Source organism: Monodelphis domestica, chromosome 7 (assembly GCF_027887165.1).
Source record: "Monodelphis domestica isolate mMonDom1 chromosome 7, mMonDom1.pri, whole genome shotgun sequence".
Taxonomy (NCBI): Eukaryota; Metazoa; Chordata; class Mammalia; order Didelphimorphia; family Didelphidae; genus Monodelphis; species Monodelphis domestica.
In genome coordinates this window covers 277,033,495-277,047,091 of record NC_077233.1, presented here as the reverse complement: position 1 = coordinate 277,047,091, position 13,597 = coordinate 277,033,495, and the positions used below count along the sequence as shown (strand labels likewise).

Sequence of the window (13,597 nt, the reverse complement as noted above, 5' to 3'; positions counted from 1 at the left end):
ATTTGAATAGTTTCCTTTGCAATCTTATATACTTTACACATTTTAAAACACTATTCTTAAGAGTCCATACTCTCTCTTCACCAAACTACCAAAGGGTTCCCATGACACAAACCTTTCTCCTAATCTATGTTGACCTCAATGCCATTTTCCAATCTTAATATCCAGAGCATTATCCCCAACATTATTGGTGACTCCAATGTTCACACAGGTAATCCAACAACATCCTTACTTCCTCCCAAGCCATCAATCTCAACTCCCATCATTCTATCTCAGTCAACCATAGTCACACCTTTAATTTAAATTCACTAACAGGGGGCAGCTGGGTAGCTCAGTGAATTGAGAGCCAGGCCTAGAGATGGGAGGTCCTAGGTTCAAATCTGACCTCAGACACTTCCCAGCTGTGTGACCCTGGGCAAGTCACTTAACCCCCATCGACTAGCCCTTACCACTCTTCTGCCTTGGAACCAATATACAGCATTGATTCCAAGACAGAAGGTAAGGGTTTAAAAAAATTTTTTTTCACTAACACCCAAAATTACTCTCCTTCAACTTCAAACTGATGCCACTCACTGATATCACAAGCTGTTTTCTTCCATCTTTCCCAGTGACTCATGTATCTGGTCTTAAATCCTTCTTTATTTTCCCTATCAACTTTGTTCAGGCTTCCCTTCCCAATCTTGACCCTAGTTATTTCCATAAGGCACTTAAATATATATATACATATATATATATATATATAAAATGATATAAATAAGCAGCTATGGAAAGAAACACTAACATGGAAAAATGTTCAAAATCTCTAACTAGAGAAACCATGTAATTGCCAGAGAAATGCAAATTAAAACCATAAACCACTAAGATACCACTTTATGCCCATCAAATAGGCACATCTAATAAAGAGATAAAATAGGCAGCAAATAGGTTTGCAAATGGCCTTACCTATATTCTAATTTAATTGCATAATATTCAATGCTGTTTCAACTATGACAAAAAAGACAGGTTATTCATTAATGGTGGGGCTGTGAATTAATTCAACCTTTTTGAAAGCGATCTGGCAGTAGTGGAAAATGACAGCACCTTTGTTTTGTTTTTTAAAGCATCAAATAATCGTTGTTTTTTTAAAAAGCAACAAAGGCACCTTAGCCAAGATAGATGCCTAGACAGGCAGCCCACAAACCTACTCTAGCAAATGACACTAAACCAAATAATAACCAAGAATCGATTTCTTTTACACAAGAACAATGTAAAAAAAAAAAAGATGGTGGGGAGGGCATAGCTAGGTGACTCAGTGAATTGAGAGACAGACCTAAGAGATGAGAGGTCCTGGGTTCAAATCTAGCCTCAGACACTTCCTAGCTTCATGAGCCTGGGCAAGTCACTTAACTCCCATTGCCTAACCTTTACTGCTCTTCTGCCTAGGAACCAATACACAGTATTGATTCTAAGATAGAAGGTAAGAGTTTAAAAAAATAGGTTGGAAGACCAAAAGGGCCTACTATCAAAGCCAGTACAATCCTAGGCAAACAAGAAGAAAGCCTCCAGGCCTTTCAAGGGACAAGTCAGAAACTTGAGTAGTCTCTAAAGCTATCTATCTATCCACCCTACCTTTACAGACAGGTATCTATAGATTGCGCATGCATGTGCAAGCAAACATGCACATACATAAGAACACAGAAAGACAGACTTCCTCAGACAACAAGTCAGCACCACCCAAGAAAGTTACAGAGTGGTAAGAAACTCATAGCATGGAACTTAGAAACAAAACTAGAGCTGGGACAACTTAGGTCCAGGGGTTCCAAGGTTCCTAATTCTGTGTTCTGAGATACCAGAGAGGGCAGCCCTGAAAATGCAAAACTTTGTGCCTTAATGACCTTCAGGAAACAGAGGTCAGCACAAAAACAAGTGAAGTAAGTAGAGACCAACTTCTGGAGGAAACAATTGGAGAATAATTTACCCAAGGAACAAACTCATGAAAAATTAGAAAGGAACAGAAAAGACAATGACTTCCTAAAATAAATAATATTGGACTTCCTAAAATAAATATTGGAACAAAATCAAAAGACTTAAAAAAAATTGGAGAAAATGTTATATGAAATACATAAAAATATAAAAATAAAATATATAAAAAAACATGAGCTAGGAAAAAAGTCAACAAGAGATTAAGAATCATCAGAAAATCAATTTTTGAAAAGCTTAGACACTATACTTCAACAATCAAAAACAAAAACAGCCTGGACCTACTGGGACCAGTGGGCAAAGTGATTAACAATCATCTCCTGGAAACCTCAAAAGGGAAAATTCCAGGAAACCAAAATCTAGAGCATAGATTCCACTTCAAAAATAAAAATGCAAACAGCCAGAAAGGAAAGAGTTCAAATACCAAGAAACCAGAGTCAGAAACATTGGTAAAAAGGTAACATTGGAACACAATTGTTAAATTTTATATAGGAATTTTAAGGTTTACAAACCGCTTCACAAATATCATCTCATTTATCCTCACAACATTTCTGGGAGGCAGATGCTATTATGATCCCCATTTTATAAATGAGAAAACTGGGAAGAAGTTAAATGACTTGCCTGGAGTCCCACAGCTAGTATCTGAGAACTAAGAAGAAAGAAACTCATCTTCTTGATTCCAAGTCTTGTACTCAACTCTATCCACTTCACCACCTAGCTGTCTCTATTCTAAAAGGAAAACTATATATTGTTAAAATGAATAACTTATACTGCAAAACTTAAGAATAATTCTGAGAGGAAAAATGGATCTCAAATGTACAGAGAACTTTCAAGTATTTCTTAAGACCAGAACTGAGTAGTTACTCTGAAATATCAACATAAAGAGTTAAGAAATTATAAAGAAGTGCTCATTGATGCAGTTTTAACATTTTAGTAATGAGGGAAAAGAAATGTGTCCTTTCAGTTCTTTAATGTATTAAAACAGTCTTGACAGACAAATAAAAACAAAGGACTTGAAAGTAGATTTGGACTGTTCTGAATGTTTGACAAGGGGGAAAGTAAGTAGGAATAAGGGGCAGAACTTGCTAATTTCATAACTGGGACACATAAAAAGAGTATAAAAGAGGAAAGGATCTGGAAGCAGGAATCAGATGAATCTCACTCTTTACTGGATAAGAGAGCTGAAAACGAAGAATTTTGGCGTTGAAATATATCAAATTCAACAACAAAAAAGCAGGGACAGGAAAAGGAAGGGGTTAAGAGGGAGAATAATAATAGAAAGGATAATCTAAATCACTAACAATTAGAGAAATGTGAATCAAAACACTGAGGTTCTACCTTATACTCACCAGATTTGCAAAAATAACAAAAACAAAAGGCATGCTTGAGAGGTTATGGGAAAACAGGAAAATTACTACAGTATACTACCAGTATTGGTCCAACTATCCCAGAAAATAATTTGCAACTATGCCCTTCACCTCTTCCCAATTACTAAAGTGTGAATACCTTTAAGTCAATAACAACACCTCTAAATTATATATAAGTCAAAATGTAATGCATAATCTCTTTTTTTTATCTCTACCTTCAGTCTTAGAACTGATATAAAGTATGGGTTCCAAGGCAGAAGAGCATTAAGGGAAGGGGATTAAGTGATTTGCCCAAGGTCACACAATTAGGCAATGCCTGGGGCCATATTGAACCCAGGACACCTCAAATCTCTAAGCCTGGCTCTCTAACCACTGAACCACCTAGCTGCCTCCAATCTTTATATGTTCCCACTAAGTGTACAGATATATTTATCTGGTGTTTCAATTCAAAATTAAAAAAAAAAAAATTAAAATATCTTATTTATACAAAAATGTTCCTAGAAATACTTGTAATAGTTAAAATAAAAAAAAGCTAACAAATGGTGCCCATTGGCTGACAAATGGTTGAATGTAATGAACTACACAGCTACACCACAAGGAAAAAATATGAAGAATTTAATGAAATATAGGAATACTATGAAGTAATCATAATGAAAAAAAACCAAATAATATGCCTTATTATTTTCTCCTTAAACACTAGCCCAAAACTTCAACCCTCTTTCTTTTCCTAAAAGAAATGGTCTCCCCTAAATTATGAAGACAAAATTCCTTTTATCTCTTCTCCCAACACTTCAAAAACTCTTTCACTCATCCTCTACTCTGCTCAGTTCTAAGAGCAAGAAGTCGTTCTTTTTCAAGAGATCCTAACCCTATTATGGGGCCTTTATCTTTTGCCTTTCTACTGGATCCCTTCCCCATAGGGGATTTTTCCATTCATCACAGAATGAAGTCAATTCTGTCTTGACCTAATCACCCCCTGGAGTCATCATCCTTTCTCTAGTACCTTTCCTTCTAAGTTTTTGAAAAAGTGATCTCCTTTAGTTTCTCACCACCCAGTAATTCTTCAAGTTCTCATAATCTAATTTTAAACACCAAAAATCACATTACTCAATTTAATAGACTTCTCAATCTTCATTCTCTGTTGACCATGAAACTTTTAGAGATGGAGTGCCACCCCCCCCCAACATGCCCTGCACTTCCCCTAGAGTACAGAACACACCACATACACAGGGAAGGGAGAAAACGCTCCCACCATTGGGCTGCTGGGCTTTGGAGGGGAGTGTGTGTGAAAAAAATGTTGTCAGGCAAAGTAGAGGGGAGTAGCTCCACCCAAGTCCCTCTACCTTTCTAATAACAAACTGGGGGGGGGGAAGGGGGGAGCACAGTGCATGTGCCCATAGAGTGCTCTGTGTGCCATCACTGGCACCCATGCCATAGGTTTGCCATCACTGTCCTACCACTATAACTACAGTCTCATTTTCTTTTGCTGGGTTGTCATTCTCTTCCTACCTCCAGGGTGGGTATACCTATCTCTTAAAAACTCTTCTCTATTATTGGTGACCTCTTCTACTACTCCTTTGTGTTTAATTAATCACAACTATGCAGACAACTCCCCAAACTACAGATCCAACTGCAATCTCACCCTGGAACTTTTAATTTATGCCTTCCTGCTTTTAATCTTGACTTCCTGCTTATTTCCGTCCAAATTTGTCACCAGCACTACTAACTGAACATGAAACATGTGAACTTACCTATTTTTTGTTCATGGTACTGCTACTGGTAACCTAGGCTCTACAATTAATCTTTCAACATGGCTGCTAATAAAATGTACTAATAATTAAGTCTTATGACACTCCCATGCACTCAATTATGTAAATTTTAAAAATTAATGATATATAATTACGACTATTCTTGTTCCCAAAAAGTGATGAGGAAATGTACCTCCCCTCCATTCATGGTAAGGTGAGGGAATATGGGTGAACACTTGCCTATGTTAGATTTGGTTGATTTGTTGGTTAATTTTGCTGAAGTACTTACCCCCCACTCTCATTTTTATAAGGCATGGTTCTTTGGATAGGGAAGATAAAAGTAAAGTAAAAAAAAAAGTAAAGCCAGCTAATAATAACTAAACTTTACATAGTGCTTTAGAATTTACAAAATACTTTAGATATATTATTTCACATCATCCTTATAAAAATTCTAAGGCAAGTGCAATTATTATTCCTATTTTACAGATGAGGAAACTGAGAAAAAGGTAAAATGACTTTGCTGGGATCACTCAGCTAGTATCTGAGGCAGCATACAAATGGCTGTTTAAAGCTATTTAAAAACTGTTTAAAAAACTAACTAGAAAGAGCTTCTGTTATATCAAAATAATTTAAGTTGGTTTTTCATGGAGATTACAGATTTGCAAATAAGGGTATGTTTTTAAACACTGATTTGAGAGCATAACATTATGAAACTGTACTGATTAAAAACAAAAGTAGCTCAATTAGAAAAAATAGATGAGGATGAAACAGCAGCAATCAAAAGCACCAGCCAAGTGTTTGATAATCCAAGAATATAATAATAGGTTTGGTCTTCTCTTCTTAACAAGAAGTGCTGAGAAAACTAGAAACAGTCAGAAATTAGTTTTAGGTGGAAATTCTATACCATTTATCACAATAAGCTTCAAATGGATACATATGATCTGAATGTGAAAAGTCACAATTTAAAAAGTTAGAAAATTAGATTAGTGTAGCCTTCAAAAATTCTGGCTAGAAGAAATAGTTTTTTAACCAAACAAGGGATAGATGAGATCGTAAAAAAATAAAAAAATCTTTACTACTTAATATCAAAAGCCATAAACAAAATCAGTGAATAATTAGTAGAATAGAAAAAATTTGCATTAACTATCACCCCAAAAAATCTTATATCTCAAAACATATAAAGAAATGACAAATATTTAACACCAAGAGTCATTCCAAAAATATGTGATAAAAAAACACAAAGTTTTCAAAAGAACTGCAAACTCTAATGGTTAAATGAAAACATGCTCCAAATTACTAAAAGTAGAAATACAAGTAAAAAACTTAACTGACACCATACAAATTGACAAAGATGGTCGCATCAATATAGGCATATTATTACAAGTTGTTGAAACTATTCTGGTTATCACTTTAGATATTAAAAAAAAACAAGTGATTAGGTTTATACTATGAAGCAAAAGATATATTCAAAGTAGCACTCCTCATATAAGCAAAGACTGGGAAATAGTGAATACCACAAACTAGGGAATGTATTGAAAAAATTATAATATATGAATGTATCCTACTGTTCAGTAAGAATGACACAGAAATCCAGAAAAACATTTGTATAAACTAATATTTATATGAACTGTAAAGTAAACTGCAAAGTAAAACAAGCAAAAGAGAACCAGATAGATAGATCACAGTAATTGTGAAATTGTGAAAGCTCTGAAGACAGAGGAACAGGGTTCGAATGTCACTTCTGATGTTTACCACCTATGTAATGTTAGGCAAGTCACTGAACCTCCCCAGGCCTGATCATGAAGAAATTGAGTCCACTTCTAAGAGCCATCCCAGGTCTACAGGGATACTCAGATATAAATTTTATGAACCATTAAAAAAAAGTAAATTCCATGTAATTATTGCCCTCCCCACTGGTACTGCCCATATTTCACTCCTCACTGGCAAAGAAGCAGACCACTAGTACAAATTGCATATAATCAGATGGGTGATTGTCTCTTTCTCCCCTCTTCACAAGGAAGGATTCAATCCAAGGGGGTCAATGTAAAATGAAAAGTGATGTAAATCAACCAAATGTTCCAGGCTATGCTCAATATAATAGATAGGAGTAGAAGACAAAAATGAAACATTCTAAGATGAAATGAGGGGGGTGGGGGTGGCCATCGGTGGCCAGCAGAACACCAATGTAAAGACCTTGTGTAAGGGGTAGCATTTAAGCTGAGGCTCATAGCATGATTAAAAAAAATTTTTTAGCATTAATTCAGTTTGAGCAAAAGGACTAATTCCACAAATTAAGTGCCTAGGTGATGGAGTAGACACAAATTTTACATCAGAGATTAGTATATGTGTCATGGACCTGTACGGCAGTTTTAAAAATATTAAAAAATATAAAGGAAGCAAATTATGTTGAAATAGTTATTTTTAGAAGTCCATAGACATCAAGATCGCTTTTGGATAAAATGTGATTCATCTTATTTAAAAGAATGGTTCTTGAATTATAAATTATATTACTAACTTCTGTATTACTTCAATATTTACACTCTGAGGGGGATTAAGTGACTAGCCCTCCCCATCTCAGTCTGAGTAAACTTAAGCTTTAAAAAGCACTATTAAAACTTGTACTCTTCTTATGCCTGTGTATATAGGTTGTTTATGCAGTTATTTGTATGTTGTCTTCATTAGACAATGAACTACTTGAGAACAGGGACACTCTTTGGCCTCTTTAAATACCTTGGAGTAGGGGGGAAAGCTCAGTTAATCACTAGTGCTTAACAAATTATGAACTGATTCAGATCCCTTCCCCTCTCCCCTTTAAAAAGCGGCTATTTCAGGGGGGCAGCTGAGTAGCTCAGTGGACTGAGAGCCAGGCCTAGAGACCAGAGGTCCTGGGTTCAAATCTGGCCTCAGACACTTCCCAGCTGTGTGACCCTGGGCAAGTCACTTGACCCCCATTGCCTAGCCCTTACCACTCTTCTGCCTTGGGAGCCAATATACAGTATTGACCCCAAGACAGAAGGTAAGGGCTTAAAAATAAATAAATGGATAAGCAAACAGCTAAATAAATAAATAAATGAATGAATAAATGAATATAAAGCAGCTATTTCAATGTCCAACCAGGCCCTTTCCATCTTATCAGCAATTACCTGAAGCTTGAATACCAGAGATTGATTCAATGACACTGAAGAAGGTGGTTTAGGCACTTTTAAATCAAATTACCATGACTCTTGGAGTCAGCTAGGTGGCTCTGTGGATAAGAGCTAAGCTAGAGAGGTCTTGGGTTCAAATTTAGCACTTTCTAGCTGTAGCCATGGGCAAGTCACTTAATCCTTGTTGCCTGGCCCTAATGCTCTTCTGCCTTGGAACCAATAAAAAATTATTGATTTTTAAAATGGAAAATAAGGGTTTGCAAAAAAAAAATCATTAAAAGCTACCTTTAAGAGCTACCATTATATTCGCTGTAAAATAAGTCATGATCTTTTGCAGAAAATGTTTCAAAACATTTCTTTGAGCCTGATAAAGCTTTTAAAGCACCTATACAGAAGAATAATTTGAAATAAAGTTGCAAACTTAGAATATTAAGTGCTGAGTCTTGGCAATTAGAGAGTAACATTTTGAAGTTAATGTCAAATATCCTCACAGTAGCACTAAGGCCCAGGCCACTACTGGGGAAACCAGGTTTATGCTGTTTCCATTTTGAGGGGGTGGAGAGTTTGACCAGTTTCAACTGTTACACATTCAGCTTAATCACATTTAAGATCTACCCATTCTTTCACCATAATAGAATTCAGGGAACATAAAATGATAAAGAATCTTAATGGGCCTTATTTTCTCTGCTTTAGAGAGCTCAGCTGTCCTTAAATCATTGCACAGAAGATAAATCCATGTGACTACATTTTCCTTTCCACATTTAAGATGGAAAAATAGTGGGAAACAAGAACTCCTTAGGGACATTTACTATGGCTTTCCCCTTTCCTCTCCCCCATCCACCCAATAGAAATGACTCCCCTAGTGTTCTCAAGCATAGTTTAAGGAAAAAACCATCTCTTCTCTGAATCCTTTATGTAGTAGGTGAGGTGCAGCATGTGATACAGAAATAAATAACTACTGTTAGCAGCAGAAATGCAAAAATCATTTTAACTGACAACAGGAATGAAGAAAACCAATTTCTCTTCATAAGAATGGGAAAACTTAATTTTGGTAGAAACATGCATCAGACGTATCAAATCTTAGCCTAGTATCAAATCTTCATGGTAATAGGAAGAAATTAGCAGTCACAGAAAGCAGTTTAAATCAAAATTCTTAAATTAAAAAAAAAGATGTTGGAGTTTTGGGAGAAGGGGAAGGGGAAAGGAAAGCTAGTAGTTCTAATCATCCATTTTCTGGGGGTAAAGGATCAATTCCACAGTTCCCTACCCCTCCCCAAGGATAAAGTACAACTTGGGATAAAGGCACATGGAAGAAGCCTCAGAATCTAGTTTGAAGGATTTTTTTCATATATATATACATACACACACACATACACACACACTCTACCAATCATACATGTTCCTATGGATACAACCAATCACTTCTATGAAGGTAACCCTGAACCTATTTAACAAACTCCATTATCTCTCCCCATCTCCAGGTCTGCATTACCAACTATTGATTATTTCTAAATGAATGTCTTGAGGGCAAAGCAAGTTCAAAACAACTTTACTCTTAAAATCTCTTTCCTATTTCTGTTGAGGTCAACACATCCTTTCAGTAACCCAGGTTTCACATCTTCTTAGGCACCTTCCCCTCTCATAAATCTCATTCAATCAGGTGACAGATTTTAAATCCAATCTCTCTCAAACCTCTCCCACTAGTAGAAACACCAAAGAAAACCAACTGCTTGATTACATGGGTCGAAGGGGACATGATTAGAGATGTAGACCCTAAATGATCATCCTAGTGCAAACATCAACAACATGGGAAATAGGTTCTGATCAAGGATACATGTAATACCCAGTGGAATTGCATCGACTACGGGAAGGGTAGGTGGAGGGGAGGGAGTGAAAGACTATGATTTTTGTAACCAAAGAATAATGTTCTAAATTGAGGAAATAAAATTAAAATGTAAAAAAAGGTAAAAAAAAAATCTCTCCCACCTCCAACCCCCTCACAAAACTTCACCCTTTACACCCACATCGCAAAAATCTCCTAATTGGAGCTCTACATCTAGTCTCTCTTCTCTTTAGTTTATCCTCCACACAGCAACCAGATATTTTTAAAGCACAGGTTTCCTGCCCAAGAATATATATAGTGTCACTTTTTCCCCCTCTAGGTTAATAACTAACTCCTCTGTTAGGCTTTTAAAGCCCTTCAAGATCTGGCTCCAGGCTTATTGAACTTTTTAATTTTCCTTCACCATCTATGCCCAGCCAAATTAGCCTACTTACAGGTTCCCTCACAGGACATTCCATTTCCTGTCTTCATGCCTTTGGATCAGCAGTTCCTCATGCTTGGATTCCACTCTTTTCACCACCATCTGGTGGAATCCCCACCTTTCTTCAAAGCTAAGTTCAGGGGTCACATGAGACACCCATCCTGATTCTTCTCCCCTAGGCCCAGGTGGCAGTCCTCCAGGAAAGTTATTTCATTTTTTACAGACATGGTGCCCACCCTACCAATAATATAAGCTTGATGACATTTCCTCTTTTTTTGGTTATCCTTAGCACAAAGCCATCATTTGATAAATGCTTGTTGAATTGAGAAAGGTACTGGTAAGAAAAAATGAATGGTCAAAGAACTTTGCTTTCTCCATCCCAGCAAATGGGGAGGGTGGAGGGGGAAGGAAAAGACTTCGTTTAATTAGCATTCTTATAGAAAAGGAGGAAAAAAAACGAATAACAAACTAAACCCGGAGGGAAAACAGTAAATATTTAAGGAAGAATGGGCAAGTAGTAGGCATTATTTAGAGGAAAAAGGAGGCCTTTCATGGACCTAAATTATTTAGAGGAAAAAGGAGGAAAAAAAAGCCTTTCATGGACCTAAAAATGGAAAATCCTTATATGCATTTTTGAAATAATTATAAATATATTTCTATATAAAAATGTATATGTATATAAAATTATTCATATATGTTAAAATAAGGTTTGCTAGCATCAAGTGGGAAAAAAATGGCCTAACTCTTGAATATAGTCAGAATACCTATGCCCTGAGTATAAAAGGGAAAATAATATAAATGTATAATAGTGCTGAGACAGAAGGGGAAGATTAGGTCCTACTGTTATTAACCCCGGGCAAGAAAGTGACTAGGATGAGGATAAGCAGGAGGTAGCAGTCACACACCCTAGAGAAAAACTGAATTCAGTAGATGTCAAGGAGAGAATCAGAGTTGTGTAACTTGAGAAAATGGCTAGGCAACTAATTAGGTTGAGTCAGAATTAAACCGGGGGGGGAAAGTATGGAAAGTAGGGCTGAGCTGAACCCCAAGGAGTTTGTGAAAGGAGATGAGAGAACACTAGGATCCAATAAACTTATACAGTTGGACTCCATGAGGGAGTACACTTTGAGGGGGCTAATTAAGTTGTACTTCAAGCTGCATAAGTTTTAAGGAACTGCCTCAAGCAGGTCAACGCATATGAAACTAAATTCACACAAATCCAACCAGCCGGAGCGCCGGGAAAGGCTAACAGAAGAGAATTTAAGCTCTCAACTTCGGGATAGTGTCATATTGGGTAGAAGGAGAAAAGATATCTGCGGCCCAGGAACAAAACTGGGAAAGTCAGGTAAAGAGCAAGCTGAAGTGCATAGGTGGGAAAGAAAAAAAGAGTTAAAAAAAAAACCACACCCTCCAGAGTAGGGATCGGCAACAGTAGTAAAGAAGAAAACCAGCCCCAGTGGTAGATAGAATAGATGTATGGATAAGATGGCAGTCTGGGATATTGGAAACCCAGCTGTTTTAGGTGGGTGCCCAGGATGGAAATGCTAAAAGGCGGCCTTAGAGATAAAAGAGGGAAGGGGGAGGGGGTTAGGAAGGATGATGGTGGATTGAGGGAAAGGGGGGGCTGGGAACCGGGTGGAAGCCCAATGCTCACGGTGAGAGTGTAGTCAGAAAACACCGAGTATGTGCAATTGTTGGGAGTAAGGACATTCAAGTCCTCCCCCTCCCCCTTGTGGGTGGGCAAGGAGAAGGCAAGCCATGGGGTGGGGTGGGAGACTAGGTCGTGGACGAAGGTGGGCCCAGTTTGGGGAGAGGATGGGTAAGCCAGGGCCCCGAGCAACCACAGGGGTCCGCAGAACCTGGAATTCGATGAAGATAGTCGGCAAAGGAGGGGGATGGGAAGGGGAAAAGACGAAAGAAGAAGGTGAAACGACGGAAGGCATTACCGCTGCTGCTCCCGCCGCGCCCCGGACCAGCCGCCGCCGCTCGTTACCTGCCTATGTGCCTCTCACAAAGCAGCGGCGGCCGGGGCCCCGTCACGTGACCCTGTACGTCATTGGCCGGGGCGGAGCCCTCCTCCCGCCTTCTCCCCTCCCCCCGCCCTTCTTCCCCCCATCCGAGAACACGCGCTAGTCCGCGCCCCCCAGACCGACAGCCGCGCTCCTCTTCTCCTCCACCTCCCCCCCATCCCCCACAACGAACAACTAACTGAGAAGCATTCAACGAGGGTGGCGGTGAAGAAAACAGCTGTGAGGGTGTGTGGGACCGGGTCGGGAAGCAAAAGGATTAGGGCTGGGAAAGAATAATATTACAAACCGCAGCCTGGCTTCCCGCAACTCCAATTCGCCGTCGCGAGTCGATGACATCATAAGGCAGGCAGCCCCTCCCTTCCCCTCTGCCCTCCCCTCCGCTCCAGACTGCAGACTCTTCGATCACATGACGAGGGGTCATTTCCTTCGTGGAAAGAGCTATCATCTCACGAGGTAGTCACCAGGACTACCACTCCCAACATGCACCGCTACAAAGCTGCGTAAGACGACGCTCCTCCACCCCCACCCCCCCATCCCTCCGAGCGAAGCAGCATGGTGTTCTGTAAAGAGAACTGAACCTGGAGTAGGAAGAGACCTCGGTTCGAATTCCTTCTATGACACTTATATGTGACCAGGACACTTTACTCTGCTTCCCCGCTGAGTGCCAAGTTTCCCCCTCCACCCTCAGGAGGGTAATACCCTACCTCAGAAATAGCGTATGGAAAGCGCGCTTTGCAAACCTTAAGGCGCTTTGTGAATGCAGATGTCAGTAGCCTTGGCAGCTAGTGCTTAAGTGTTCGGAGCGTTCCCGAAGAGAAGTGGGAGGGTGGAAGGGAGAGGGGAAGTCCCCGTTTCCGGGAGCCATCACACCTTGACCAATGAGAAAGCCGAGACTCGACGCCAGCGCCGTCACGTTCGATGGTGCGTCCCTCAATGCTGAGGACGCTGGGAGGCGCAATGACGTTAGACGGGCGTTGAGGAGAAGGTCGCGCGCGCGCACCGGTGCTCTCAGGCATCCTACGCCGCGTTTCCAACGGTTTTTTTATGTCCTGACTCCCTGCCCACCCCCCCCCACCCCTATTTTTT

The 13,597-nt window shown here is 39.2% G+C and overlaps 1 protein-coding gene across 16 annotated transcripts in view; it reads right to left on the bottom strand.

Moving 5' to 3' along the window:
- Positions 1-13,381, bottom strand: part of UBAP2 (ubiquitin associated protein 2) — a 122,672-nt gene extending 109,291 nt beyond the window's left edge. For 3 of the 16 annotated variants that reach the window (XM_056803903.1, XM_056803905.1, XM_056803906.1), the window contains exon 1: positions 12,798-12,933. Coding sequence is in view for 7 of the 16 variants with exons in the window: in XM_056803890.1 (XP_056659868.1) it covers positions 10,495-10,531 (37 nt within the window). In the remaining 9 variants the exon portion in view is untranslated. Of the gene's footprint in view, positions 1-10,494; positions 10,807-12,427; positions 12,569-12,690; positions 12,716-12,797; positions 12,935-13,215 lie in introns of those variants that run through there. The other 13 variants (XM_056803890.1, XM_056803891.1, XM_056803893.1 and 10 more) reach the window with 8 other exon arrangements.
- Between the last annotated feature and the right edge of the window lie 216 nt (positions 13,382-13,597).